Source organism: Capra hircus, chromosome 29, assembly GCF_001704415.2.
Source record: "Capra hircus breed San Clemente chromosome 29, ASM170441v1, whole genome shotgun sequence".
NCBI lineage: Eukaryota > Metazoa > Chordata > Mammalia > Artiodactyla > Bovidae > Capra > Capra hircus.
In genome coordinates, this window is record NC_030836.1 from 44902472 (window position 1) to 44926695 (window position 24224).

Below are 24224 nucleotides of genomic sequence, written 5' to 3' on the forward strand. Positions count from 1 at the left end.
CTCTCTCCTCTAATTCCGCAGTTTCCCCATCTGGAACGCAGGGTCTCGGGCAGGAGGTGCAGAGTCCCTGGCCAAAGCTGCGGAAAGGGGCCTCCAGCCCGGGGGGCAAGGTGCTAGACTGCGACGAGGGAGGGGGCGCCAGGGTCTGAAGGAGAACCCGGGAGTCTCCAGAAACAAGGGCGGGGTCTGGGGAACCCGAACTGGAGAAGGGGGCCTCAAACACCTACCTGAGAGTCTCAGCTCACGCGAAGTTGGGAGAGCGTTCCTAAAGCAGAGTGGTGGGCGTGGCTCGATAAGGGGCGTGGTCTCCTGAGAAAGGGCGGGGCTCCGCCGACTGGGGCAGAGCTTCGCCGCAAGAGGAGGAGTCTCGAGGGGCGGGGCTTCCGTGGGGCGGGGCATAGGGACAGGGGGCGGAGCGTGACTGTTTGCGCTCGTACCCCTCCCCGGCCCCGGGTGTCCCCGTGACAAGGCAGCGCGGAGCCGCCGCCGGCCGGGCCCATCCCGCCGCAGCGGCCCCTGGGCCGAGCAGGGGCGAGGAGCAGAGGGAGCAGCGCCAAGCGGGGGCCAGAGCGCGGCCAGGTGAGCCCGCCGAGGCGGAGGGGGCGGGGGCTTCGCCGGGCGGGCCCCAACAGACGCTGGGGGCGTGTTTGAGTGTCAGGGTAGCGGGGGGTACTCGGTCCGAGGGCGGGCGCCTGTGGCTGTTTGCGCGATCGCGCCTGCTGTCGCGAGTCTAGGGTGGGCTCTGCACCCGTCCGGGCACCGCTCGCGGGGTTCCGGTTGTGCAGGACTGTGTGCGTGCGCGCGCGTGTTTGTGTGGAGGGGCCGCCGGTTGTGTCTGCGTATGTCGCTGGGCTGTCATTGTGCCCGCCCCGGGCGCGGGGTGCCGGCCTGCCCCGGCGCAGTCCCTCCTGCGCGGGGATGTTTTCCAAACAGGCTTCCTGCGGAGACGGGCTCTGCTGCAGCCCAAGCGGGAGGGGGGAACGCCGCCCCCACAGGCCTCCAGAGACCTGAGCGGCCCGGGGACTGCAGACTGACACCTGAGGGAGGGAGAGGGGCGCACCCGGGAGGGGTCCAGAGCCCTGTCCGCAGGGTGAGGGCAAGATGGGGAGACTGAGGCAGGTGAATGGAGAGGTAGAGGTGGCCAGACAGGCGGAGGTGGGGAGGAGGGTGGGTAGAGAGGTGGCGAAAAGGACAGCGGCGGGGACAGAGAGTCATTGAGAAAACAGACAGACAGATAGAGGCCTAGACCAGCAAAGGGGCAGAAAGATTAAGATGGATAGGTAGATTCCAAAAACCTGACAGAAGGGTTCCTCAGAGGTCCTGGGGCTGAGAGCCAAACCCAGGAACTGAATGTGAGATGAGCAGTAGGGGCCCCCAACTCCTGGGGTGCTCTTCTTCCAACCACATCCCAGACAGAGGTCCTGCCAAAAAGAAGCTTCTGGCCACCCCAAGTTGAGCCATCCCTCTGGCTCTGCCAAATATTCTGACCCTCTGATTGGGCAGCTCCTCCCTCTTGGTTCCACCCCATCCATCTCCCTTCCCTGGTATCCCAGCAACGCTGACAGTTTAGGGGAGGCAGAGGTGAAGTGGTTGCCATAGCAACAGAGTGGGTGAAAGGTCACTCTGGTCTTAGCCTAGGTGGCCCGCAGCAGGCTGGAGCTGGCATTGAGGGGGGTTGGGGTGGGAGGCTGCAAAGCTCTTTTTCTCTTCTCCCACTCTGCCCAGAATGGTGCTGGAAGGAAACCCTGAAGTGGGGTCTCCCCGAACCTCAGATCTCCAGCACCCGGGGAACCAGGGCTCTTGTGTGCTCTCTTCTCCCGGTGAAGATGCACAGCCAGGGGAGGAGCCCATCAAGTATGGCGAACTCATCGTTCTGGGGTGAGCCTCCCTGGTCCAAGGGGCGGGGCAGCAGGCACCCCACGGGACAGCCAGACCAAGGGTCTCAGCTCTCTCCATTTACAGCCTTCTGCTGTTCGTCCCTCCTCACCTTCCCAGCTGAGAGACAAAGTTGACCAAGCCCGCTTCAATTCACAATTGGTATTTTATCTTCCCATTTTTCATAAATTACGGAGACAACCCTGCCCACCTGTTTCTGAACAGAAGAAAGCACCAGCTGCCTTTTATAAAATTCCTCATGTGTGTAGTCTGAGATGAACTCTGGTTCTCCAGCAAAAGTGCTTGGTTCAAATCCTGCCTCTGGAAGTTGCTTAACTTCCCTGCGCCTCCATTTCCCCCACTTACCAATAGAGATGATGATAATAATACCTCAGAGGGTTGTTGGAAGGAACGACTGAGGTGATTTCTGTAAAGCATGTAGCACAGTGCCTGGCCCACACCAAGTGTTCTGGGAGGCAGGCCTGTGCCAAGCCTTTTCATGGACATTATTTCATTTCAATCTTCACAAAGATGCTGTGAGGAAGGAGGTGAGGAAACCGAGGCTCAGAGAGGGGAAGTGGCTGGCCCAAGGGCACACAGCTGGTAAGCGGCAGGGCTGGGATTTGGACCCAGGTCTTTCTCACTCTAGGTTTAGTGCACTTTCACTAAGCAACAGCTGACCCTTGTGCTACAGATGAGGAAAGTGAGGCCAGGAGAGAAGAAGCAACGTAAGCTGGTAGCTGAGTAGACCTTATCCGTTCCTGGTCTTCGCCTGACCAGGATGCTTGCCCCACGCACAGATCCCTCTCCTTCCTCCCTTCTGTACTTCCTTTTGGCCTCTCTCTCTGCCCTGAAGAGAGTATCTGATAAACTATATTATCACTGTGATGACTATTTTAAAATAATAATGGTTACTGTTTGTTGACATGTACATGCCATGTGCTTTTATTTTTATTTTTTAGTAATAATAATCATAGATAACATTTATCAAGGGCTCATTAAATATATGCCAAACTGTGTCAAGCATCTTAAAATGTTTATCTCATTTAGCTGTCATAATGAACCTGTGAGGTAGATTCTGAAAAAATTAGCCCCATTTTATAGAGGTTAGAGGGCTTCCCAGGCGGCACTGGTGGTAAAGAACCCGCCTGCCAATGCAGGAGACATAAGAAATGCGAGTTCAATCCCTGGGTTGGGAAGATCCCCTGGAGGAGGGCATGGCACCCCACTCCAGTATTCTTGCCTGGAGAATCCCAGGGACAGAGGCACCTGGCAAGCTGAAGTCTACAGGGTCACACAGAGTTAAACATGAATGAAGTGACAGCATGCACAGAGGTTATCTGACAAGCAGAAGAGCCCGGATTTAAGTCAGGTCCGTCTGAACCCTCAGCCCGTGTCCTGAACTGCCCTACCTCCCATATGTGGGAAGAGCTTACAAGCACAAAAGTGATGCCCCTCTCAGGGGTGCTTGCATTAGAAAAGCAACCACTTCGGAAGTCCCTGGCGGTCCAGTGGTTAGGACTCCACGATTTCACTGCCGAGGGCCCAGGGTTTGATCCCTCATTGGAGAACTAAGATCGTACAAGTCACGTGGCACTGCCCGCTCCCCGCCCCCACCCCCACCCCCAAAGAAAGCAACTGCTTCATGTCCCAAAGGAAGAGCTGGAATCACAGCTGGGAATGAGGCCACTGATGAGGGAAAGCTCAGACCTAAGGCGACAGGCCCTCTTGAGAGCCATCTGTTCTCCATGGAGCAGTGAAGCCCCACGCCAGCTGGACATCAGAGCCACCGGAGAGCACATTGAAAATTACCCACTGACAAGCTCATCCCAAACCTACAGAATCAGAATCTCCCTCTGTGGGTCCAGAGAAGATTCTGATTCAAGTGGTCCTTGGCTGTATTTGGCAGCTATTCATCCTTTTCACTTCCTGCTGCCAAACCTGCTGTGGCTCCCCAGTGCTTATGGAATAAAGTTCAGAATGCCCTTCCTGGTGTTCAGGGCCCTCCCACCAAGTTCATTTTCCCTGACTGCACTCTCCCATCCAAGTCATCACTCAAACCCTGCCTGCCACAGGGCCTTTGCTCAGGGTAAGCCCTCCTTACTGAGAATCTTCTGCAAAAGAACCTGGAGTCAGACAGATGAGAGGTCAAATCTAGACTTTTCCCACTTCCTAGCCTGGGACCTCAGGCAAGTCATTTTACCTCCCTGAGCCTCAATTTGCCTCATTCGTAAAATGAGAAGAAAGATAGAAAGATACTTTCCTGCCAGGACATTACACAGATTCCATTAGGTAATTAATAATGTGAAGTACCAGGAACACAGGAGTCTCCAGTTCATGGCAGCGATCAAGGTTATGACTCACCCAGTCTTTGCCTTCTACAGTCTGGACAAGGCTGGAAAGGAAGAAATTTGATGTGAATGGATATGTAGAGATAGTGGCTTTTGGGGTCTATTTTTCTTTCTTCCTTTCTGGTTTCCAGTAGTACCTGTGATCTAATAAATGACAGTTTGCTAAAGGTGACTCTTTTCTAGTTCTTCAAGGCCCGGTATAGGTGTCCCCTCTCTTCGAAACCTGCTCCTGGGGTCAGAATTCCTTTCTCCTGTCTCTAGGCCTGGGACACACTTGGCTTGTGCCTGGGTCAGGGCAGGTGGCATCCAGGTTCCTCAAACAACTTAGGGCACAGGACTGACCTGTGGTATGTCCCCTGTACCACCCCAGCACCTACTGCCTGACCAGGCATGGTCCAGGAGTCCAGAAAACACTGGCTAATTGAATGAAAACCCTTTTGAAGATCTTCTGACCACCACCCCCACCCCACCTCACTTCTCCAAGGCACCAATTTGATAGAGTAGGGTCTTCTAGCTGGTAGTTCTAGGGCTTGTTTATTAAGGCAGGATCTGCCCAGAAGTTGGTGGTTCCTCCTAGTCTCTCAGGGGCTCACCTGCTGTTGCTCTCTGCCTGCAACCTTTTCTTCTTAACCCCCTCATCCACAGCTACAATGGGTGTCTGGCAAGTGGGGACAAGGGCCGCCGCCGAAGCCGCCTGGCACTGAGTCGCCGGCCACACGCCAACGGAGTGAAGCCAGATGTCATTCACCACATCTCCACGCCGCTCGTCTCCAAGGCAAGCAGCTTGCCCTAGCAGACCCGGGTGCAGTCTTGCCAGTCCTACCTGCCCACGGCCCCGCCAGAGCAGGGGAACCCACGTGTCTTCCCTCACGACCCTGGGAAACCAGAGCGTGGGGCTGGTGCGAGACTCCTCGCAGTTACGTCGTAGCTTGCAAAGTATTTCCTGGACCACTAGACCCCATCCGTTGGGGAGAAGTGGTCAGTCATTTGAGGCGGCCAAGGCTCTGGGAGAGGATGTGACAATGACAAAGGCAAAGCCTTTGGCTTCGGAGGTTTGGGATTATAATTTGGGCTCTGCTGTTTCCAGTCATTTGACATCCGACCCGTTTCTTCTCTTCTCTGAGATGCAGTTCCTTCAACAGTAAAATGGGAATGATAACCATGCCTCCTTTGGGAAGCTGTAGGGATAAATAGGGGCTTTTCCAATGGCTCGGTGGTAAAGAATCTGCCAGCAATGCAGGAGACACAGAAGAGGCAGGTTCGATCCCTGGGTTGGGAAGATCCCCTGGAGAAGGAAATGGCAACCTACTCCAGTATTCTTGCCTGGGAAATCCCATGGACAGAGGAGCCTGGTGGTCTACGGTTCAGGGGGTTGCGAAGAGTCGGACATGACTGAGCGATGACCGTGCACACGGGGATCAAATAAGATAACCCGTGTAAAGGGCTGGCTGCAGAGTTCCCCTCTGTAAGCGGTGGAACCGCCGCTTCCCTGGGAGTGGCTGCTGGATGTCAGGCTCCAGCTTCTGTCACAGAAGCTCACGCTTCTCCTGGCTCCATCCCCAGGGAAATGACTTCTCCTTTCTGTCCCCAGGCACTGAGCAACCGTGGCCAGCACAGCATCTCCTACACACTGTCCCGGAGCCACTCGGTCATAGTCGAGTACACTCATGACAGTGACACAGATATGTTCCAGGTAGGCTCAGGGGCCTCCATGAGCCTCCCGGCCGCTGGGCCGCCAGGCCTCGATGCTCAGCTCTGCAGGTGTCCAGGGGGGCGGCTGGCGGACCGAAGGCCGGGGGGCAGGTGCTTGGAGTCCTCAGTGCAGCGGACCACTCTTCAGACGAGGAAGCAGAAGGGAGGGCTGTTGGCTTGCCACTCACACAGCAAGTCAGTGGCTGGATCAAGATTCACACCCAAGCCTGGACTCCCAGGCTATGGGAGATGTACAGTTTAGGGGTTCAGAGTGTGGTGTCAGAGTCGTACTTCTTGGCCTCTGCTCCCAGTTCTGTCAGTTAGTAGCTTAACCTTAACCTCTCTGGGCCTTGGTTTCCTCCTCTGTAAAGTGGGGTCATTACAGTCCCACCACATGGCATCATTGGGAAGGTTAACTGAGGTCTGTACACGAACTGCTTAACATGATATATAGTAAACACTTACTCCAAATTCAGTATTTTCTACTACTATTTGAGCCTTTCCAGACTCAGTTACCCTTTCACTGTATCTGGAGATCAACTAGTTTTTGTTTTTTTTTAAATTATTTATTTGGATGTGCCAGGTCTTAGTTGCAGCATGAGGGATCAAATTCCCTGACCAGGGATCAAACCCAGGCCTCTTGCACTGGGGAGCGTGGAGGACTGGACCACTTAGCCACTGGACCACCAGGGAAGTCCTGCAGATCAGCTAGTTTTTTAATTGAGTGGGGCGGTTCCAGAACTGTGGGGGAGACAGAGAAAGAGAAACCCAAACACTAGTGATTGGATGTGGACGCCTAGGGAACTGGGGTGGCGTTATCTCCCTGTCGTTTGGTCACCCTGCCCACAGAACAGCTTCCGGGAGCCCTGGGGTGGGAAGCCCTTGGCGCTGACCTCTGCACACATCATTCCTGTGCTTGCCCTCCCCTCCCTCACAGATTGGCCGCTCCACGGAGAACATGATTGACTTCGTGGTGACAGACACGTCCCCCGGGGGAGGGGCTGCTGAGGGCCCCTCTGCCCAGAGCACCATCTCCCGCTACGCCTGCCGCATCCTCTGTGACCGCCGGCCACCCTATACTGCCCGCATCTACGCCGCTGGCTTCGATGCCTCCAGCAACATCTTCCTTGGAGTGAGTGAGCACCCCCAGGCAGGGACTAGTGCTGCATCTGAGAGTGAGCCCCGGGGTAGGCTGGGGAGGGGCAGTCTCCAGGGGTGATGGACCAGCCTGCAGTAATCATAACCACAACCTATGCAGGGATCAGCACCCCCACTTAACAGATGAGCAAAGTGAGGCTCAGAGAGGTCAGGTGATGCCCAAGGTCATACAGTGCCAATTCCAGTCCTCTCTGGGCCACCTCTGGGCTCCAGGGTAGAGGGGCAGCACTCCTGGCTCGAGGCCTGCTGGGGGCCACTCAGGGATGTGATCTGATCCCACGTGTGGTCCCAGGAGCGGGCAGCCAAATGGCGGACCCCCGACGGGCTGATGGACGGCTTAACCACCAACGGGGTCCTGGTGATGCACCCAGCAGGCGGCTTCTCTGAGGACTCAGCCCCGGGTGTCTGGCGGGAGATCTCGGTCTGTGGGAATGTGTATACTCTGAGGGACAGCCGCTCGGCACAGCAGCGGGGGAAGCTGGTAGGTGGCCTGTCCACCCTCCTCCCCATCCCCTCGTCCTTCCCGGGGCCCTCCCGATCTGCCCTGCCCCCTGCCCATGCCAGGAGGTGATCTCCAGTCCTGCTGCACGGGGCAGCCCCCAACAGGCTCCATGTGGGGGCACACGCCGTTTGCCCCACAGAGGGGACCAGACCAGCATCTCCAGATGTGGCCCACATACTGCCAGAGGCCCACGGGGTGATGTGAAGTAGCACACACAGAACCTGGTACAGCTCCACACGCTTCCGAGGATGTCAGCAGCTGAAACTCACAGTCTCTTATGAGGGTGACACTTAGCCTGTTAGTGAGCAGTTTATAGCCTCAAGTGTTGGTGGTTTTTAACGTGTTTGTCACGTTCAGGCAAGTTTAGCTTTATTCTTTCCTAGCAGGAAAGGGCCTTAGAGTAGTGCTAACACAGGTGATGGGGAACCTAATGTTGGGAGCTGGGAGAGTCCTAGAGAGAGATGGGGCTTGCCCAACGTCACACGGCCACGATCCTCAAAGGGGCCACATAGACGTTTTCCTAGGTGTGAGCACATGGGGCAAGGAGATGCCGAGCCTCGAGGAAAAGCATGGCTTATCTTCCCAGGGCCTCAGTTCCACTGGGAGATCTGGGGAAACGTTATTTTGTAAAATTAGGTTTGTGAGCCTCTCACTGGTACCCGCTACTGAGCACCTACTAGGTCCCAGGCACTGTTCCAAGTTCTCGCACTGATTCATGAGACCCCCTTGCTACACGGGGAAGTAAAACCCATCTTGAGGACCAGGAAATTAAGACACGGAGAGGATAAGTTCCTTGAGCAGAGACACAGAGTTAGTAAACACTGAGGCCAGAATTCATGCCCAGACTATCTAGCGCTAGAGTCCCTGCTTTTAACCTCAGCCCTTAGGCTTTGGGCTAAGTCCCTGGTGTTTTGGACACAGGAGATTCTGGCCTCTGCCATCAGGGAAGATGAGCTTGAGAAAATGTTTTAGAAAACTTCCATTTTGGTCCAGGCCTTGTTTTTGGCCAGTATGTGGCATGTGGGATCTTGGTTCCCCGATCAGGGCTCGAACACCCTTCAGGGGAAGCACAGAGTCTTAACCACTGGCCCACGAGGGAAGACCCAGTCCAGAGTCCAGGCTTTCTGATTTGACAGATGAAGTGACCAAGGCGCAGGTTCCAATGAGAGTAAGGCATGGTGCTTGCCTGGGATTATTTTTTTCTGGCCTTGCTGCCTGGCTTGCAAGATAAGATCAAATCTTAGAAGACTTAGAAGAATCAGGGATTGAACCTATGCCCGCAGCAGTGGAAGTGCAGAGCCCTAACCACTGAAAGTCCCTGCTAGTTTAGGGGGTTTTGGCTTTTGGGGGATGGTGCTTCCCCAGGACCACTTTTCCTGCTGGCCCTTGGGGCTTCTTAGCCTCCTCTGGTCCTCTGCCCCAGCCATTCCCCTCCTCTGCCCCAGCCCACCCCCTCTGCCCCAGCTAGCCCCACGGGGGTCCAGGGTGCTCCCTCCAGGGAGGTTCAGGGGAATGGATGGGTGGCCTGACTGGGGTGATGGCGGCCGGATGGCTGGGGGTTCAGGAGCCCCTTGGGCACGAAGGGCCCCCTCTGCTGCCCCTGCAGGTGGAAAACGAGTCCAACGTGTTGCAGGACGGCTCCCTCATCGACCTGTGCGGGGCCACGCTGCTGTGGCGCACGCCGGCTGGGCTGCTGCGGGCGCCCACGCTGAAGCAGCTGGAGGCCCAGCGGCAGGAGGCGAACGCCGCTCGGCCCCAGTGTCCGGTGGGCCTCAGCACCCTGGCTTTCCCCAGCCCGGCGCGCGGCCGCACGGCACCCGACAAGCAGCAGCCCTGGGTGTACGTCCGCTGCGGCCATGTCCACGGCTATCACGGCTGGGGCTGCCGGCGAGAGCGGGGCCCCCAGGAGCGCGAGTGTCCCCTCTGCCGCCTCGTGGGGCCCTACGTGCCCCTGTGGCTCGGCCAGGAGGCCGGCCTCTGCCTGGACCCTGGGCCGCCCAGCCACGCCTTTGCACCCTGCGGCCACGTCTGCTCTGAGAAGACTGCCCGCTACTGGGCTCAGACGCCACTGCCCCATGGCACCCACGCATTCCACGCTGCCTGCCCCTTTTGTGGGGCCTGGCTCACCGGCGAGCATGGCTGCGTCCGCCTCATTTTCCAGGGGCCGCTGGACTAGGCTCCCTGGGGCCCCTTGCTGCCACGCCTGCCTGCCCGCCTGGGTCCCCCACCTCCAGGGAGCTCTGCATGTGAGACTACCTGCTGGCTCATGGCCACGCCAGATGGACGCGTTGGGTGGGTGGTGCCCTTCCCCTCCTAACTTGGGCTCCAGAGGGGGTCCCTGGACCCCCACCCCGGACAGAATGATGAGGCTCTCAGCACCAGCTCTGTCCTGGGCTTTGGAGGGAGGCCCAGCCCTATTGCCCCAGCCCTTCTAGGGGCATCCCCCATCATGCCGCCTACACTGTGCCCCTGGGGGAATGAAGGGACCATGGGTCCCTGACCCCCAGCTTAGGCTGGCTGTGCCCTGAGCCTGCCAACCCAGTTCTAGATAATCACCCCACCGCTGCTGCCCTGGGTTCCCCTATAAACCTGCTGCTCAGCTGCCGTCACGAATCCGCGTGTCCCGCATGCGTGCAGTGCCTCCAGCCCCCGAGTGAGTGCCGGGTGGGCGGCAGGCTGGGACCGACATCTGCGGATACCCACTGGGGACTGGACTCCTTGCCAAGTGTTATCTGGGGACACAGACCTGGTTCCCTGCCTGGTTCCCTCCCCAGTAACTGAACGACAGACCAATTACTGAACGACAGCATTGCTTCCTGTGTGCTAGGATCAGAGTCATCAGGAGTTGCGAAGCTGGTCTCACGGGTGGCTAGAAAAGTGAGAAGTGAGAGAGGCTTCACTGGAGGGGCTAAGGGCTCTGCCTTGGTGGCCTGCTGGGAATCCCTACAGGAAAGGGGGTGCTCTAGGCAGAAAGGGGGCTCAGGACAGGCTCTGGGTAAGTATGCAGGGAACTGGGTGAGGGGTTCAGAGTGGCTGAAGCATGGGCTGCAGGGGGCAGAAAGAGGCTGGGGCCATGCTAACAGGGAAGATGCTGGATGGAGGTTTGGATCCTCATTTCTGGACAGTCAGGGGTCGAGGAGAGGGAGAGGACTCGTGGTCCAGAGCGTTGACTGTGACACAAGGGCTACTACCAATCGAATGCCCACTGCGTGCCCCACACTGTGCTAATGGTAATAATAACTACGTTCATTGAGCACTCCCCAGTCACCAGGCTCTGCTGCTCAGAGGTTTTATTTAATCCTCACAGTAACCTAGGGAAGGATGTTAACGGAGATGTTAAGGATGTGTTACCATTTCTGTTTTCAGGGAGATTAAAGAACATGGTTCAAGTCACACAGTTTAGAAAGTGGTCAAGTCAGATTCTAATCCACAGCTTCCTGCCTGGCCTCAGAGCCTTCCCTCTCCTCTGTGCCACTGGGCAGCTCTCCTTGGATGGGGTGGGAGGAGTTGGGAGGGCAGCCCAGGTAAGGGGAACAGCATGGGCCAAGGTGTGGCAGGGAAAACGCTTGACGACCAATGAGCTGGGTATGGAGGGAGCAGAAACGAATGAAGGGTGGGAATGTTGGGCTGGCGTCTGGTGGGCCTTTGTTGCCATGGAGACCAAATCTGAACTGGATCCCTATTCATCCTGGCTAAGTGTCACCTCCTCCTGAGAGCCCAGGCAAACTTGGGGTGCTACAGGGTTGCCCCAGACCTTTCCTGGGACAAGAAAGCTGGAAATATTAGGTAGATGGAGGTTCTGGAAATACAAAATTCTGAAAAAGAGCCTCTGAGTACCAACTCGACCTGGACATCATCCCTAATAGAAGGCAGAGCCTTAGATATTCCAAGGGGGGGTAACTGCCCCCTTCCACACAACTGGTTGAAGCCAAAGATATCAGACCTGGGGCTGTTGAGAGGACAGAGGGCATTTGCTGGTGGTGAGATGAGGATGAGATCAGATTCTTGCTTCACATCGCCACAGCGGGGGAGCTCCAGTAAGGATGCTGGGGTGAACATTGGAGCATGGCAACTCCTACACACACACACACACACACACACTGGGGTGAATATGGGAGCATTCCAACTCCTAAACACACACACACACACACACACACACACACACACACAGCAGTAGGAATCCAACTCTTCCCAGCTCTCTGTTCTCACTCTGTTGGGAACCAGACAGGGGAACACTTGCATGCCATTTCTATCAGGGAATCTCAGACTCTAGAAGGAGAGACAAGCAAAAGGCACAGGTGCCATAAGAGGGAGAAATCAGAGTGTTGGTGGAGGGGGTCAGACGGCTCTGCCCCTTTCTAACTCTTGGAGCCTCAGTCTCTTTAACTGTTAAATGGAATAACTGTACTTCCATTACCAGGTGGTTGTGAATGTATGAAGGGCACCTAGCATAGGATGTGCTTAATACTACTTCCTCACCTACCCCTTCTTTATCTCCATGGGAAAGAGCCAAGGCTAGGGGTGGCTATGACTTCAGTGAGTGGACTGTTGCATGTAATTCTGTGTGTGTGTGTGTGTGCATGTGAGCACACACATATGTTGGAGCAGGTGGAGGGGACAATGTGGTGGAGGGCTGGACCCCGGTTCAGGGACACCAGAGGACTTCCTGGGTGGCCTTAGGGAAGTCAGTGAATCCATCAGCCTCCGTTTCCCCATATGTACTCTAGATTAAATTATATCCTAACTTAGGTTTTTTGTAGGAATTAAATGAGATCCTCCATGTCAAGCTGTTAGCATAGAACTTCAGGAAGTGCTCTTATTAGCTGTCCTGATGAAAATGCAGCTTGGCTGGGGGTTTCCCAGGAGTACTGGGATCTTTCCTTGGACTGAGCTGCCCGCTGGTGGCGGTGGACGGCACTTCCTCCTTTATCCGTGTACATGTCAACCTCTCCCGAGTGTCAGGGAAGACTTTACACCTGTTTTAAAGACAATAAAAATTGGGGCACAGGGAAGAAGAGGGGGGATTTTCTAGGGACATAGACTAATTTATTGAGTTCCTCTCTCTCATGATAATCACCATCAGTGCCAACAGCACTGTTGTGCCAAACAGGGCCTTGGGCATCTTCTGTGAATGAGAAACTGGTGTGGGTAGTGGACAACAGCTGCTCTGGGCCTAGACACAGGTGTGGCAAAAACTGGCAAGGAGGGTGTGTGGATTTCAGGGTAGACCCTCTCCTCCACACTTCTCTGCACAGCACTAGGGGGCGGCAACACTGTCAACACTTCCCTCAAGTTTACAACTTCCCTCCAGTAAAGACCGGGATTTTTAGCCGGGTTTTCTGACTGAGGAAGTCAAGACTCACAGAGGTAAAGAGACTCTTCGAAGGACACACAGCTACCAGGCAGTGGAGGCCCGCCTCAACCTTAGATGGCCTGGCTCTGCTCCATTTCTGATTTGGGACCCTCAAAATGTTCCCCACTTGGCCCAGGCCAAGTGCTAGGCGCTTCCACGTGCCATTCCCCGACCCATCCCATCCTCTTGTGAGTTTCTCCAGACAAGCAGGCTCCGCTCTGCCCTGGACAGCCTTTTGGGGTTGCGGTCGGCTTTCTCATCCATCCGGCACCTGGCAAGAACCCCGAAACTGCCAGGCCCCTCGCCCCTTGTTCAGAAGCAACTGAGACGCGAAGACAAAAATTTAACTGCTGCCCTAGCCAGGCCCATGGCGAATCCGAGAGGGTACAAGGCAGCCCTTGCGTTTCTCCACACCCCCCGCCTGCCCCGCCCCGACCCTCACGGTGGGACCATCTCAGCCCCGGCTGGAGCCCGCTTGACTGTGGCCTCCACTCCCTAAACGGAGGGCTTTGCAGGCTCGTCACTATCCATGGTCCTGGGTTCCTATACCCAAAACTGAAGTCGGGAGACTCAGAAAAACTCCAAAGGAGAGCGGGGGTCAGGACTGTGTGGGGCTTGTCGCCGGCGCTCCGTTCGTAACAGCCACGCCGCCCCGCCTGGTTTGGGGTACCTTCTCTGCGCCGTCTGTTCGGACTAGGCCTGGGCCAGGCTGAACATGGAGGTTTCTGACCCCCGCGCGTGTACCGCCTGCGGACAAAAGGCCAAGGCCGCAGGGGCCATTCCGCTCGCCACCCTGTAGCGCCTGGGGGCGGGGAGCCGGTTTGCCGGCTCAGAGCTCCTATTGGCTTGAGGCGATGCCCGTCTGGGCCCCGAAGGTCGGCAATTGGCTGGTGGAGGCGGAGTTGGCGGAGCCCCAATGAATGGGGGAGCCGGAAGCAGGAAGTGAGTGTGCGATCGGAGCAGCTGCTGCAGGTGAGGCGCGGCGACCGGGTTTTGGGGTCACCATGTGTCATCCTCGGGGGACAGGGAGCGTCTGGGCCGAGCTCAAGATCATTCCTTTTCTGCCCCCTCTTCCAAATTCATCGCGGCCCCGAAGCCAAGGATCGCTCCGGACAGCAAAGGGTTAACGTCCCTTTCGGAACCCAGGGGCTTGTGCCATTTGGGAGCAGCTTCGGGAGTGGCGGGGGTGGTAGGAAACTCTTTCAGAGTAAGAGAGGGCGTTGTGAATACTCCGGGTTGGGAGACACCCAGGTCCTAACCAAGCAGCAAGACTGTCGATAAGCTGCTTGGCGTCTCTAAGCCTCAGTCTCCCTATCTGTAAAATGAGTTTTCTCTCCGCTCTGAGCTTCTGCAGCTAGGGAGGGTCCCCTGGCTGAGCACAGGGAGAGGGCAGGGGGATAAGAGTGGGACAGATCCTGCCAGCAGTGAAAACTGAAGAGTACAGGGAAAATCTTGTACTGCTATAGGTACCTTCTGTCGATCAGGCTGACCTTGTGACCTCATCTAATTTGCATAGCCACCCAGTGAGGTTGAGGTTATTATCAGAGGCTGTCTTCTAGAGGTAGAAAAGTAAAACTGACTTGATATTAGGAGTCTGGGGCTGAGCCAGTCTTGGAACCTGGGTCTTCCAGCTGGGACTCTGTCCTTGTGAATACAGTGGTGGGCAGAATCCAAGAACATGCAGGATAATTCTTAAGGGGAGGCTAGGAGATCAGAGAGGGAAGAGGGGTGACCACGGAGAGGGGCCTGGGAGCCCAGAGATGCAGAAGCTCGCTTTTGACCCCTCCCTTCTGTTATTAGGCAAAGCACCCCGCCTCCCTGGCCCTGGTTTCTCCATCTGTAATACTGCTGCTGCTGCTAAGTCGCTTCAGTCGTGTCCGACTTTGTGTGACCCCAGAGACAGCAGCCCACTGGGCTCCCCCATTGCTGGGATTCTCCAGGCAAGAACACTGGAGTGGGTTGCCATGTCCTTCTCTAATGCATGAAAGTGAAAAGTGAAAGTGAAGTCACTCAGTCGTGTCCGACTCATAGTGACCCCATGGACTGCAGCCCACCAGGCTCCGCTGTCCATGGGATTTTCCAGGCAAGAGTACTGGAGTGGGGTGCCATTGCCCTTTCCAATCTGTAATACTGGGTAGTTGGATTCAGTCTTTAAGTTTGGGAGGCCACAGGCCGAATATTGCCTGCCAGAATATTGTGTAATCTTCTGGGGTGAGTCACCTAACCATCTCTGAGTCTCACTTGGCATATCTGGTGCATGGATGCAATGGTATTCCCTTCCTCATTCAGACCGTGAGCGTGTAGACTCAGATTTACATGCCACTGGTGTGGGATAAATGATGCTTGTGATCACGGTGATGGTTCTCAGCAGGGCCCATGGCGGACACCCAGTACATTCTCCCCAATGACATCGGCGTGTCAAGCCTGGACTGCCGCGAGGCCTTCCGCCTGCTCTCGTCCACAGAGCGTCTCTATGCCCACTACCTGTCACGGGCTGCCTGGTACGGAGGCCTGGCAGTGCTGCTGCAGACCTCCCCTGAGGCCCCCTACATCTATGCCCTGCTCAGCCGCCTCTTCCGTGCCCAGGATCCCGACCAGCTGCGCCAGCATGCCCTGGCAGAAGGCCTTACTGAAGAGGAATATCAGGTTAGTTCTCTCAGGCCAACCTGCATTCTGGGTGTGAGGGGCCAGGAAGCAGGGGTCCAATGGACTCTCTGTCTCTCTCTGGATTAGATCAAAGGTTTTAAACACAGGGACATCCCCTCCTGGAGTCTCAGTCTTCTCATCTACAAAATATGCCTGAGGGTCATCTGTACCTCTTAGGGTTGTGGCCCCCTGATGAGATAACTGATGGCTGTTATGATGATCACAAGAGCTGTGGAGTAGAGGAAACAGCTGTGGAGGTTCAGAGACGGTAGAGGAATGAGTTCAGTGTAGGAACCTGGAGGTCTGAGTTCCGGACCAGATCTTCCTCTACCATGTTGCATGTCCCTGGGCAGAATGTTCTGCCTGTCCTTTTGTTTTTATCTGGTCTGTGGGTCTATTGGCCAAGGAATACATGAATGCATTCTTAATGCTTTACAGCATTGCAGAAAGGCACAAAATAGAACACAAAGATCATTTTTTCTCAATGCCTAGCCCAGAGGTAACCACCAAAGATGGTGCGGTGTATAGCCTTTTCAGTCTTCTGTCTATACTGGATACCTGTACAAGTAGAGATGCACATGTGTTACTTGCTTCTTTTCTCTTTCACGTATGAGATCACATTCTATAGATTCTTATGAGTTCTGCTTTTTTTCACTGAACACTATATCTTGGAGAACTTTCATGGGATACATAGAAATCCACCTCATTTTCTTTTATTGACTGTGAAGCATTCCATAGCTTTGTACACTGTTATCAGTTTAATCCTTTGTATATTGATGGACATTTAGGTTGTTTGTGATTCTTACAAACAAGACAAATAAGCATCCTTAAGCATGTGTGTGACTAGGATCTATTTTTAGAAGCAGAATTGCTGGGTCAAAGGCTCTGTACATTGACAGTTGACTAGTGTTGTTAAATCATTTTCTGAAAAAGCTTCTCCAAGAATGTATGAGGATATAGTTTTTCTATATGTAAAATAAAGGGATTAGATTGCTTATCTTTGTGCTGAGGCCCAGGCTGTTTCTTCTACTTTTTGTTTGAACTTTGAGTAATCACATCCCATCTCTAGGCCTTGATTTCCTCATTAAAAGAGAGAATAGCCGGGAAAGTTAACGGAAAAGTGCTACCCAAGTATTCACTATTTGCAGTGGGATTGTTTTGTTTGGAAGTAGCTGAAACCCACCTCAAATTGGCTTAAATAAGAGGGAAAAAAAATCATGACTCCCAGTTTCTGGTCTGGCATGTTGGGAGCTTAGGTGTTGCCCATCTCTTCTAACAAGTAAAAAGCTGAAGAAATTGAAAAACCAACAACTCCTCTTAGATCCTTAAGAGAAGTGAGGTTCCAGAGCAAACTGCAGCTCCCAAAATTGGAGAAACAGACAGGCAGGTACAGAGAGTCACAATTTACCAGAGCAAAAACTCGTGAACAGAAACCTCCATGGAACCAGTGCGAGGTAGGAAAATTGAAACTGTAACTGATGAATTGCTAAAGGCTCAGTGTGGACAATTCTGACAGTTGAAAACTCCAGGGGGAACTGGACATAAGGGGGGCCCCACACTTTGGGGGGTTTTACCTTCAGGAGCTTCACCTGGTTCTCACAGTGAATTTCAGAGAAAACAATCCCTCTTGCTTCTGGCAGGGGGAGGTGAGAAGGAGCCATTTAAAAAATATGCTAGAGCATTCTGTTCTTAACATGATCTGCCCTCAGGAGAAACTATTTAACCAGAAGCAAACCTGTTAGGGTTTTATTGGAGCCTAACTGATCTGGAAGAAGGGAAACACACAACTCTAGACAGCTCTGACCATCCATCCGGTCCCATCTAAAAGGAGTGGGAATATGGGGCTGAGAAGAGCATTCAAAGTCCAGCAGCAAAGGCTCACTAAAATCATGGGACTCTAGAACATTCCCCCTGCCACCATTCCTTACCGTCCCACTACTAAAGGCCTATTTATGATGGTTCCTTTTACCCAGCACATCATGTCTGGCAATCAAGAAAAAAATTACAAAACATTCTTAAAGGCAGAAAACACAGCTTGAAGAGACAGAGCAAGTATCAGAACCAGACTCAGATATGGCAGGGATGTTGGACTCATCAGACCAGGAGTTAAAACAACTCTGACTAATATTCTAAGGGCTCTAATGGATAAAGTAGACAGCATGTAAGAACAGATGGGCAGTTTGGGATTAACATATATACAGTACTATATATAAAGTAAGTAAATAACAAGGACATACTATACAGCACAGGAAACGATACTCAGCATCTTATAATAACCATAATGGAAAAGAGTCTGAGAAAGAGTCTGAAAAAATGCTAGAGGTCAAAAAATACTACCAGAAAGGAAGGGTACTTTTGATGGGCTTATTAGTAGACTTGACACAGCAGAGGAAAGAATCTCTGAGCTTAAGGGTATCTCAATAGAAGCCTCCAAAATTGAAAAGCAAAGTGAAAAAAGACTGAAGAAAATAGAATAGGATATCCAAGAACCATGGGACAACTATAAGGAATATAACATGTATATAGTGATAAAACCAGAAGAAGAAGAAAAAAAAAAAACCAGAAGAAATACCTAAAATAGTATTGACTGAGAATGTCTGCAAAGTAATGTCAGATACCAAGCCACAGATCCAGGAAGTTCAGAGAACACTCAATAGGATACTAAATGCAAAACAAAAAAGAAACAGACAAAACCTCCATATAGACATATCATGTTTAAACTACAGAAAATCAAAGAGAAAGAAAATCAAAGAGAAAGAAAGAACCTAGATGGGAAAAAAAAATCTACAGAGGAACAAAGATAAGGATTACATCTAATCTTTCAGGAACCTGGCACGCAAGAAGAGTAGACTGAAATATTTATAGTGTTGAGATAAAAAGCCACCAATCTAGAATTGTATGCCCTGTGAAATTACCCTTTAAAGTGTAGTGGAAATAAAGACTTTCTCAGACAAACAAAAATTGAGGGAATGTGTTGCCAATAGACCTGCTTTGCAGGAAATGTTAAAAGAAGTTCTCTAGGGAGACGGGAAATGATATAGGTCAGAAACTCAGATGTACATTAAAACAGAAAGGAAAAGCCGTGGTGAAGGAATAAGTGAAGGTAAAAATAAAAACTTTTATTTTTCTTATTCTTAACTCATCTAAGAGAAATATTTGTCCAAAATAATAATAGCAGCAATATATCCAACTATGTATGCTTATGTATAAGTGAAATGAATGACAGCAGTGATATGAGGGTGGGAAGGCAAGAATTAGGATTATTTTGTTATTATAAAGTACTCAAACTGCCCATGAAATGGACTGGGATTAGTTATAAATGTATATTGCAAACTCAGCCACTAAAATGTCTATTGCAAAGTCAACCACTAAAACAAGTGAAAAAAGAAGTGCAATTGATATGCTAAGAAAAGAGAGAAAATGAAATTGTATACAAGGCTAGGTTACAACCACCAAGGTAGAAGAAGAATGGACCACAGGTGCCAGCATGGTTGGGTTCTGGTGACACTCCTCTTTTGGACTGCAGATTGCCACCTTCTCACTGTTTTTTCACGTGGTGGATCATAAGAGCTAGCTATCTGGGGTCTACTTTGTAAGCGCATTAATCTCAATGAGGAGGGCTATGCCATCATTCATGATCTAATCTTCTCCCAAAGTCTCCCTCTCTTAATAGCCATCACCTTGGAGGTTAGGTTTCAACATACTGATTTTGGAGGGGCACAAATATTCAGATCATAGCAATCAATAAATCTCTAGCTGCTGCTGCTGCTGCTGCTAAGTCGCTTCAGTCATGTCTGACTCTGTGCGACCCCATAGACGGCAGCCCACCAGGCTCCCCTGTCCCTGGGATTCTCCCGGCAAGAACACCGGAGTGGGTTGCTATTTCCTTCTCCAGTGCATGAAAATGAAAAGTGAAAGTGAAGTCACTCAGTCGTGTCCAACTCCTAGTGATCCCATGGACTGCAGCCTACCAGGCTCCTTCGTCCATGGATTTGCCAGGCAAGAGTACTGGAGTGGGTTGCCATTGCCTTCTCCGAAACCTCTAGCTAGACTAAGATAAAAGGTGAGAGGTCACAAACTACTGATATCAGGAATGAAAGAAGGAAAAAAGAAAAAGAAATTAAAGAAGGGCTATCACTACAAATTCATGGGCAGTGAATATTCATGGGCAATATCCTTCAAATGGTAATCAAAGAATTACCATTTGAAAAAAGTTCATATGCACAAATTTGATAACCTATATGAAATGGACCAATTCCTTGAAAGACAATCTGCTGAAATTCATACAGGAAGAAATAGATAATCTGCAAAGCTTGTATCAAAGGAATAGAATCAATAATTAATAAACAACCTTCCAAAACAGAAAACATCAAGCCAAGATAAATTCACTACTATACATTTAAGGGTGACATTATACCAATTCTCTACAATCTTTCAGAAGAGAAAAGCAGAAGGGATACTTTCTAACTCATCTGTGAGGCCAGTGTTACCTTAACACCAAAATCAGACAAAGATTACAATGAAAGAAAAGAAGACTACAGACCGATACGCCTCAAGACCATAGATGCAAAAGTCCTCAACAAAATAGTAAATTGAATCCAACAATGTATAAAAAGAATTATGCACTGTGATCAACTGGGATTTATCCCAGCTATACCAATCTGGTTCAACATTCAAAAATCAATAAATGTAAATCATCACGTCAATAGACTAAAGGAGAAAAATCACACAATCATATCAATAGATGCAGAAGAAGAAGCATTTGGCATTTGACAAATTCTAACACCCATTCATGATTAAAAAAACAAACAAACTGTAACTAGAAAACTTAGAGTTAATATCGTATTTAATGGTGAAAAACTTTCCCATTAACATCAGGAATGAAGCAAGGATCTCCCCTCTCACCACTACTTTTCAATGTTGTACTAGAAATTCTACCTAATGCAATAAGACAAGAAAAAGAAATTACAGGTATACATATTGTGAAGGAAGACATAATACTGTCTTTGTTCACAGATGACATGATTGTTTAAGTGGAAAATCTGAAAAAATCAACAAAAACTCCTAGAACACATAAGTGATTATAGCAAGGTTGCAGGATGCAAAGTTAATACATGAAACTCAATTGCTTTCGTGTATTCCAGCAATGAAAACGTAGGATTTGAAATTAAGACACAATTCCATTTACAATAGCACCCAAAAAAGTTGAAATACTCATAAATCTAACAATATGTACGGCTACGGCTAAGTCACTTTAGTCGTGTCTGACTCTGTGCAACCCCATAGACGGCAGCCCACCAGGCTCCTCTGTCCCTGGGATTCTCCAGGCAAAAACACTGGAGTGGGTTGCCATGTCCTTCTCCAATGCATGAAAGTGAAAAGTGAAAGTAACAATATGTAGAAGACGTATATGCAGAAAACTATAAAACTCTGATGAAAAATATCAAAGAAGAACTAAATAAATGGGGAGATACTCCATGTTCATGGATAGAAAGACTCAATACTGTCGAGATATCACTTCTTCCCAACTGTATCTATAAATTCAATGCAATCCCAGTCGAAATCCCAGCAAGTTGTTTTGTGGATACCGACAAACTTATTCTAAAGTTAATACGGAGAGGCAAAAGACTCAGAATAGGCAATACAATAATGAAGGAGAAGAACAAAGTTGAAGGACTGATGCTACTCTAGTTCAAGATTTACTGTTAAGCTACAGTAATCAGTCTTCGGTTGGCAAAATAATAGACAGTAGATCAGTGCAGTAGAATAGAGAGTCTAGAAACAGACCCCCACAAATACAGTAAACAAATCTTTGACAAAGAACAAAGGTAATATAATGAAACAAATATAGCCTTTCCAATAGATGGTGCTAGAACAACTAGACATCCACATGGTAAAAAAAAAAATCTAAACACAGATCTTATAGCCTTCACAAAAATTAACTCAAAATGAATCACAGTCTTAAATACAAAACTAAAACTCCCAGAAAATAACATAGGAGAACATTTAGATGACCTTGGGTATGCAGTTGACTTTTTAGTTATAACACCACAAGCATGATCCAAGATAGAAATAATTGATAAGCTGAACTTATTAAAATTTATTTTTTCTTTTTCTTGGCCATGTTATGTGGCATGTGGGATCTTAGTTCCTCAACCAGGGATCGAACCCACGCCCTCTGCATTGGAAGCACAGAGTTTTAACCACTGGACCTCCAAAGATGTCCCTAAAATTAAAGTTTTCTGCTCTGTGTAAGACATTGTCAAGAGAATGAAAAGATAAGTCATGAATGGAAGAAAATGTTTGCAAAAGATATATCTGATTAAGATGCCCTTCGGTAGCTGAATCAATAAACAAACCATGGTATATCAGACAATGGAACATTAGTGCTGGAAAGAAGTGAGCGATTAAGCCATGAAAAGACACAGAGAAAGTTAAATGGATATTGCTGGGTGAAAGAAACCATCACAAAAAAGGGTGCATACTGTATGATTCCAGCTATGTGGAAAAGGCAAAACTATGCAGCTAGTAAGAAGATGGGTAGTTGCCAGGTGCTGGGAGGGGATATAGAGCACAGAGGATTTTTCAGACACTGAAACTGCCCTGTATACTTCAGAGTACTGTATCATGTGTAATGGCAGATATGTGTCTTTATACATCTATCCAAACCCATAGAATATACAATGTCAAGAGTGGTCCCTAATGTAAACTATGATCTTTGGGTGATGAGGTGCCAAGGTACATTCCTCAGTTGTAAGAAATGTACCAGACTCATGAAGAATATTAACGAGGTGGAGGCTCTGCCTGGCGGTGGGGTAGTGGGGTCCGGTGGGGAGCGCTTTGGGGTAATCTCTACTTTCCACTCAGTTTTGCTGTGAACCTAAAACTACTCTATAGAATAAAGTCTATTTTTAAAAAAGAGAATTATGGGCTCACATAATTGAAAAGTCCAGGGCTAGAGAGGCTTCAGTCATGGCTGGATTCAGAGACTCAGGGATACTATTGCGATGCAGTCTTCATCGCTCAGTTTTGCTTTCTTTTGTCACCTTAGTAGGGGAGCTCTAAGGGGCTTTGGACTTGATGATTCCTGGTATGAAACAGTAGCTCTTCACCGCTGGGAAACTTCCTGGTCAGGCTCTGGCTGGCCAGCTTGGGCCTGTGCCTACCCCTGGAGTTGGGGAAGGGAGATTTTGGCCCATCCCAAAAGGAAGCTGAGGCCATATTACCAGAGGAAGGGAGAGTAGATTTGGAGCCTGCAAAAGCCATAGAGTCGTCAGCCAAGGCCCCTCCATCCCTAACATTTTGATGCCTCCAGCGCCAGCTGCCTATCAGATGGGGGCTAAGGACAGGCTTCCTACAGGAGGTGGTGTCTGCGCTGGGCCTTCAAAGTCAGATGAGATGCAGGTGGCTGAGAGGGTGCTGATATGAAGGGAACAAGGTGGATGAGGGCTTGGATGTATCCATATTTGGAAGCTGTTGAGAAGACCCATTTGGCTGGACCGTGGGTGTCTGAAGGTTGGGCCGTGAAAGCAGCCCAGCCTGGCGCCTCCCGGGATGTGGGTCCTGCCCCCTAGATCTCCCCACCTCACCCATACAGCTTCCTCTGGGGTGTTAACATCCCAGGAGGGACCCTCCATGGGGTGGGGAGGCTGCGTTTCCTCTGACGCTCCCATCCCCTAGGCGTTCCTGGTCTACGCCGCGGGCGTCTACTCCAACATGGGCAACTACAAGTCCTTTGGCGACACCAAGTTTGTTCCCAACCTGCCCAAGGTGAGCGGAGGAGGGCAGTTTGGGGCTGGTGGGGTGGAGTGGGGAAAGCAGCAGATGGAGCCCCCACGGGAGTCAGGCTTTGACCTTTGACCAGCATGCCGCACAGCCTTGGGTCAGCCACTCTCCTGGGTGCTGCAGCGACCTCCCGACCATGCTGACCTGAGGGACAAATGAAGGGAGGCTGTGGAAGGGTTCTGAGCACCGTTTGGTGCTGCAGAGATGGGGCTGTTGGTCACCCCTGGAGACAGTGGAGGAGAGTGGACGCAGGGAGTCCTTCTCTGGACCATAGGGCTCGGGCCCTTCTGGGGCAGACCCAGGCCTTACACCAGGGCTCTCAGTCCCTACTCTGCACATGACTGGCCTGACGATCTTATTGACATACAGCCTCTGACCCAGCCAGCTTGAGCAGGCAGGTATGAGGTTCTGCTTTTCTCTGGCAAGGTCAATGCTGCCAGTCTGTTGACCACCCTCTGAACCAGAAGGTCTTAGACTATGGGAGAAGAGCTTGGGGATGGCTGGGGGGCTCCAGGAGGCAGGTTGGGTGGTGCGGCCTTGGCCAGGCCAAGGACCTCCCTTCCCCTGCAGGAGAAGCTGGAACGTGTGATCCTGGGGAGTGAGGCCGCTCAGCAGCACCCGGAAGAAGTTAGGGGCCTCTGGCAGACCTGCGGGGAGCTCATGTTCTCGCTGGAATCGAGGCTTCGACACCTCGGTCTGGGGAAAGAGGTGAGGCCCCAGCCGTGCTAGGGGGTGGAGGAGATCATTGAGGGCCACCTGGCCTGGAGGAAGGGGCAACCGATGGGGAGACAGCGGGCTGTCCATCACGCCTGAGGCCAAGCTGCTGTCCACGGCGAGGCTCAGCGTCGTCCTCAGTAAATGG

At 51.4% G+C, this 24224-nt stretch overlaps 2 protein-coding genes across 4 annotated transcripts in view; both read left to right on the forward strand.

Moving 5' to 3' along the window:
- On the forward strand, window positions 391–10971 carry PELI3 (pellino E3 ubiquitin protein ligase family member 3). Of its 2 annotated transcripts, XM_018043221.1 has the most exons (8): window positions 391–579; window positions 1726–1878; window positions 2407–2478; window positions 4872–5001; window positions 5818–5919; window positions 6856–7050; window positions 7369–7557; window positions 9185–10971. In XM_018043221.1, exons 2-8 carry the CDS (start codon window positions 1727–1729, stop codon window positions 9752–9754), a joined length of 1410 nt encoding a protein of 469 aa, XP_017898710.1. In that variant the 5' UTR covers window positions 391–579; window position 1726; the 3' UTR covers window positions 9755–10971. The 2 variants fall into 2 exon arrangements, with proteins under 2 accessions (XP_017898710.1, XP_017898711.1); XM_018043222.1 differs by lacking the exon at window positions 2407–2478 and having other exon boundaries at window positions 394–579.
- Window positions 13820–24224, forward strand: part of DPP3 (dipeptidyl peptidase 3) — a 31656-nt gene continuing 21251 nt past the window's right edge. The window contains exons 1-4 of one of the 2 annotated variants that reach the window (XM_005699926.3): window positions 13820–13903; window positions 15303–15577; window positions 23258–23347; window positions 23933–24070. In XM_005699926.3, the coding sequence (XP_005699983.2) occupies window positions 13852–13903; window positions 15303–15577; window positions 23258–23347; window positions 23933–24070 (555 nt within the window). In that variant the 5' untranslated portion in view covers window positions 13820–13851. Of the gene's footprint in view, window positions 13904–15299; window positions 15578–23257; window positions 23348–23932; window positions 24071–24224 lie in introns of both variants that reach the window. The other variant, XM_005699925.3, reaches the window with a different exon arrangement.

What these genes read in the sequence shown, in the direction of transcription:
- PELI3 (XM_018043221.1), top strand. Translation starts at nt 1,727, where the DNA reads ATGGTGCTGGAAGGAAACCCTGAAGTGGGGTCTCCCCGAACCTCAGAT. An exon ending in CCAGCAACATCTTCCTTGGA is followed by an intron (nt 7,051 to 7,368) that starts GTGAGTGAGCAC and finishes GTGTGGTCCCAG; the next exon opens with GAGCGGGCAGCCAAATGGCG. An exon ending in CACAGCAGCGGGGGAAGCTG is followed by an intron (nt 7,558 to 9,184) that starts GTAGGTGGCCTG and finishes CTGCCCCTGCAG; the next exon opens with GTGGAAAACGAGTCCAACGT.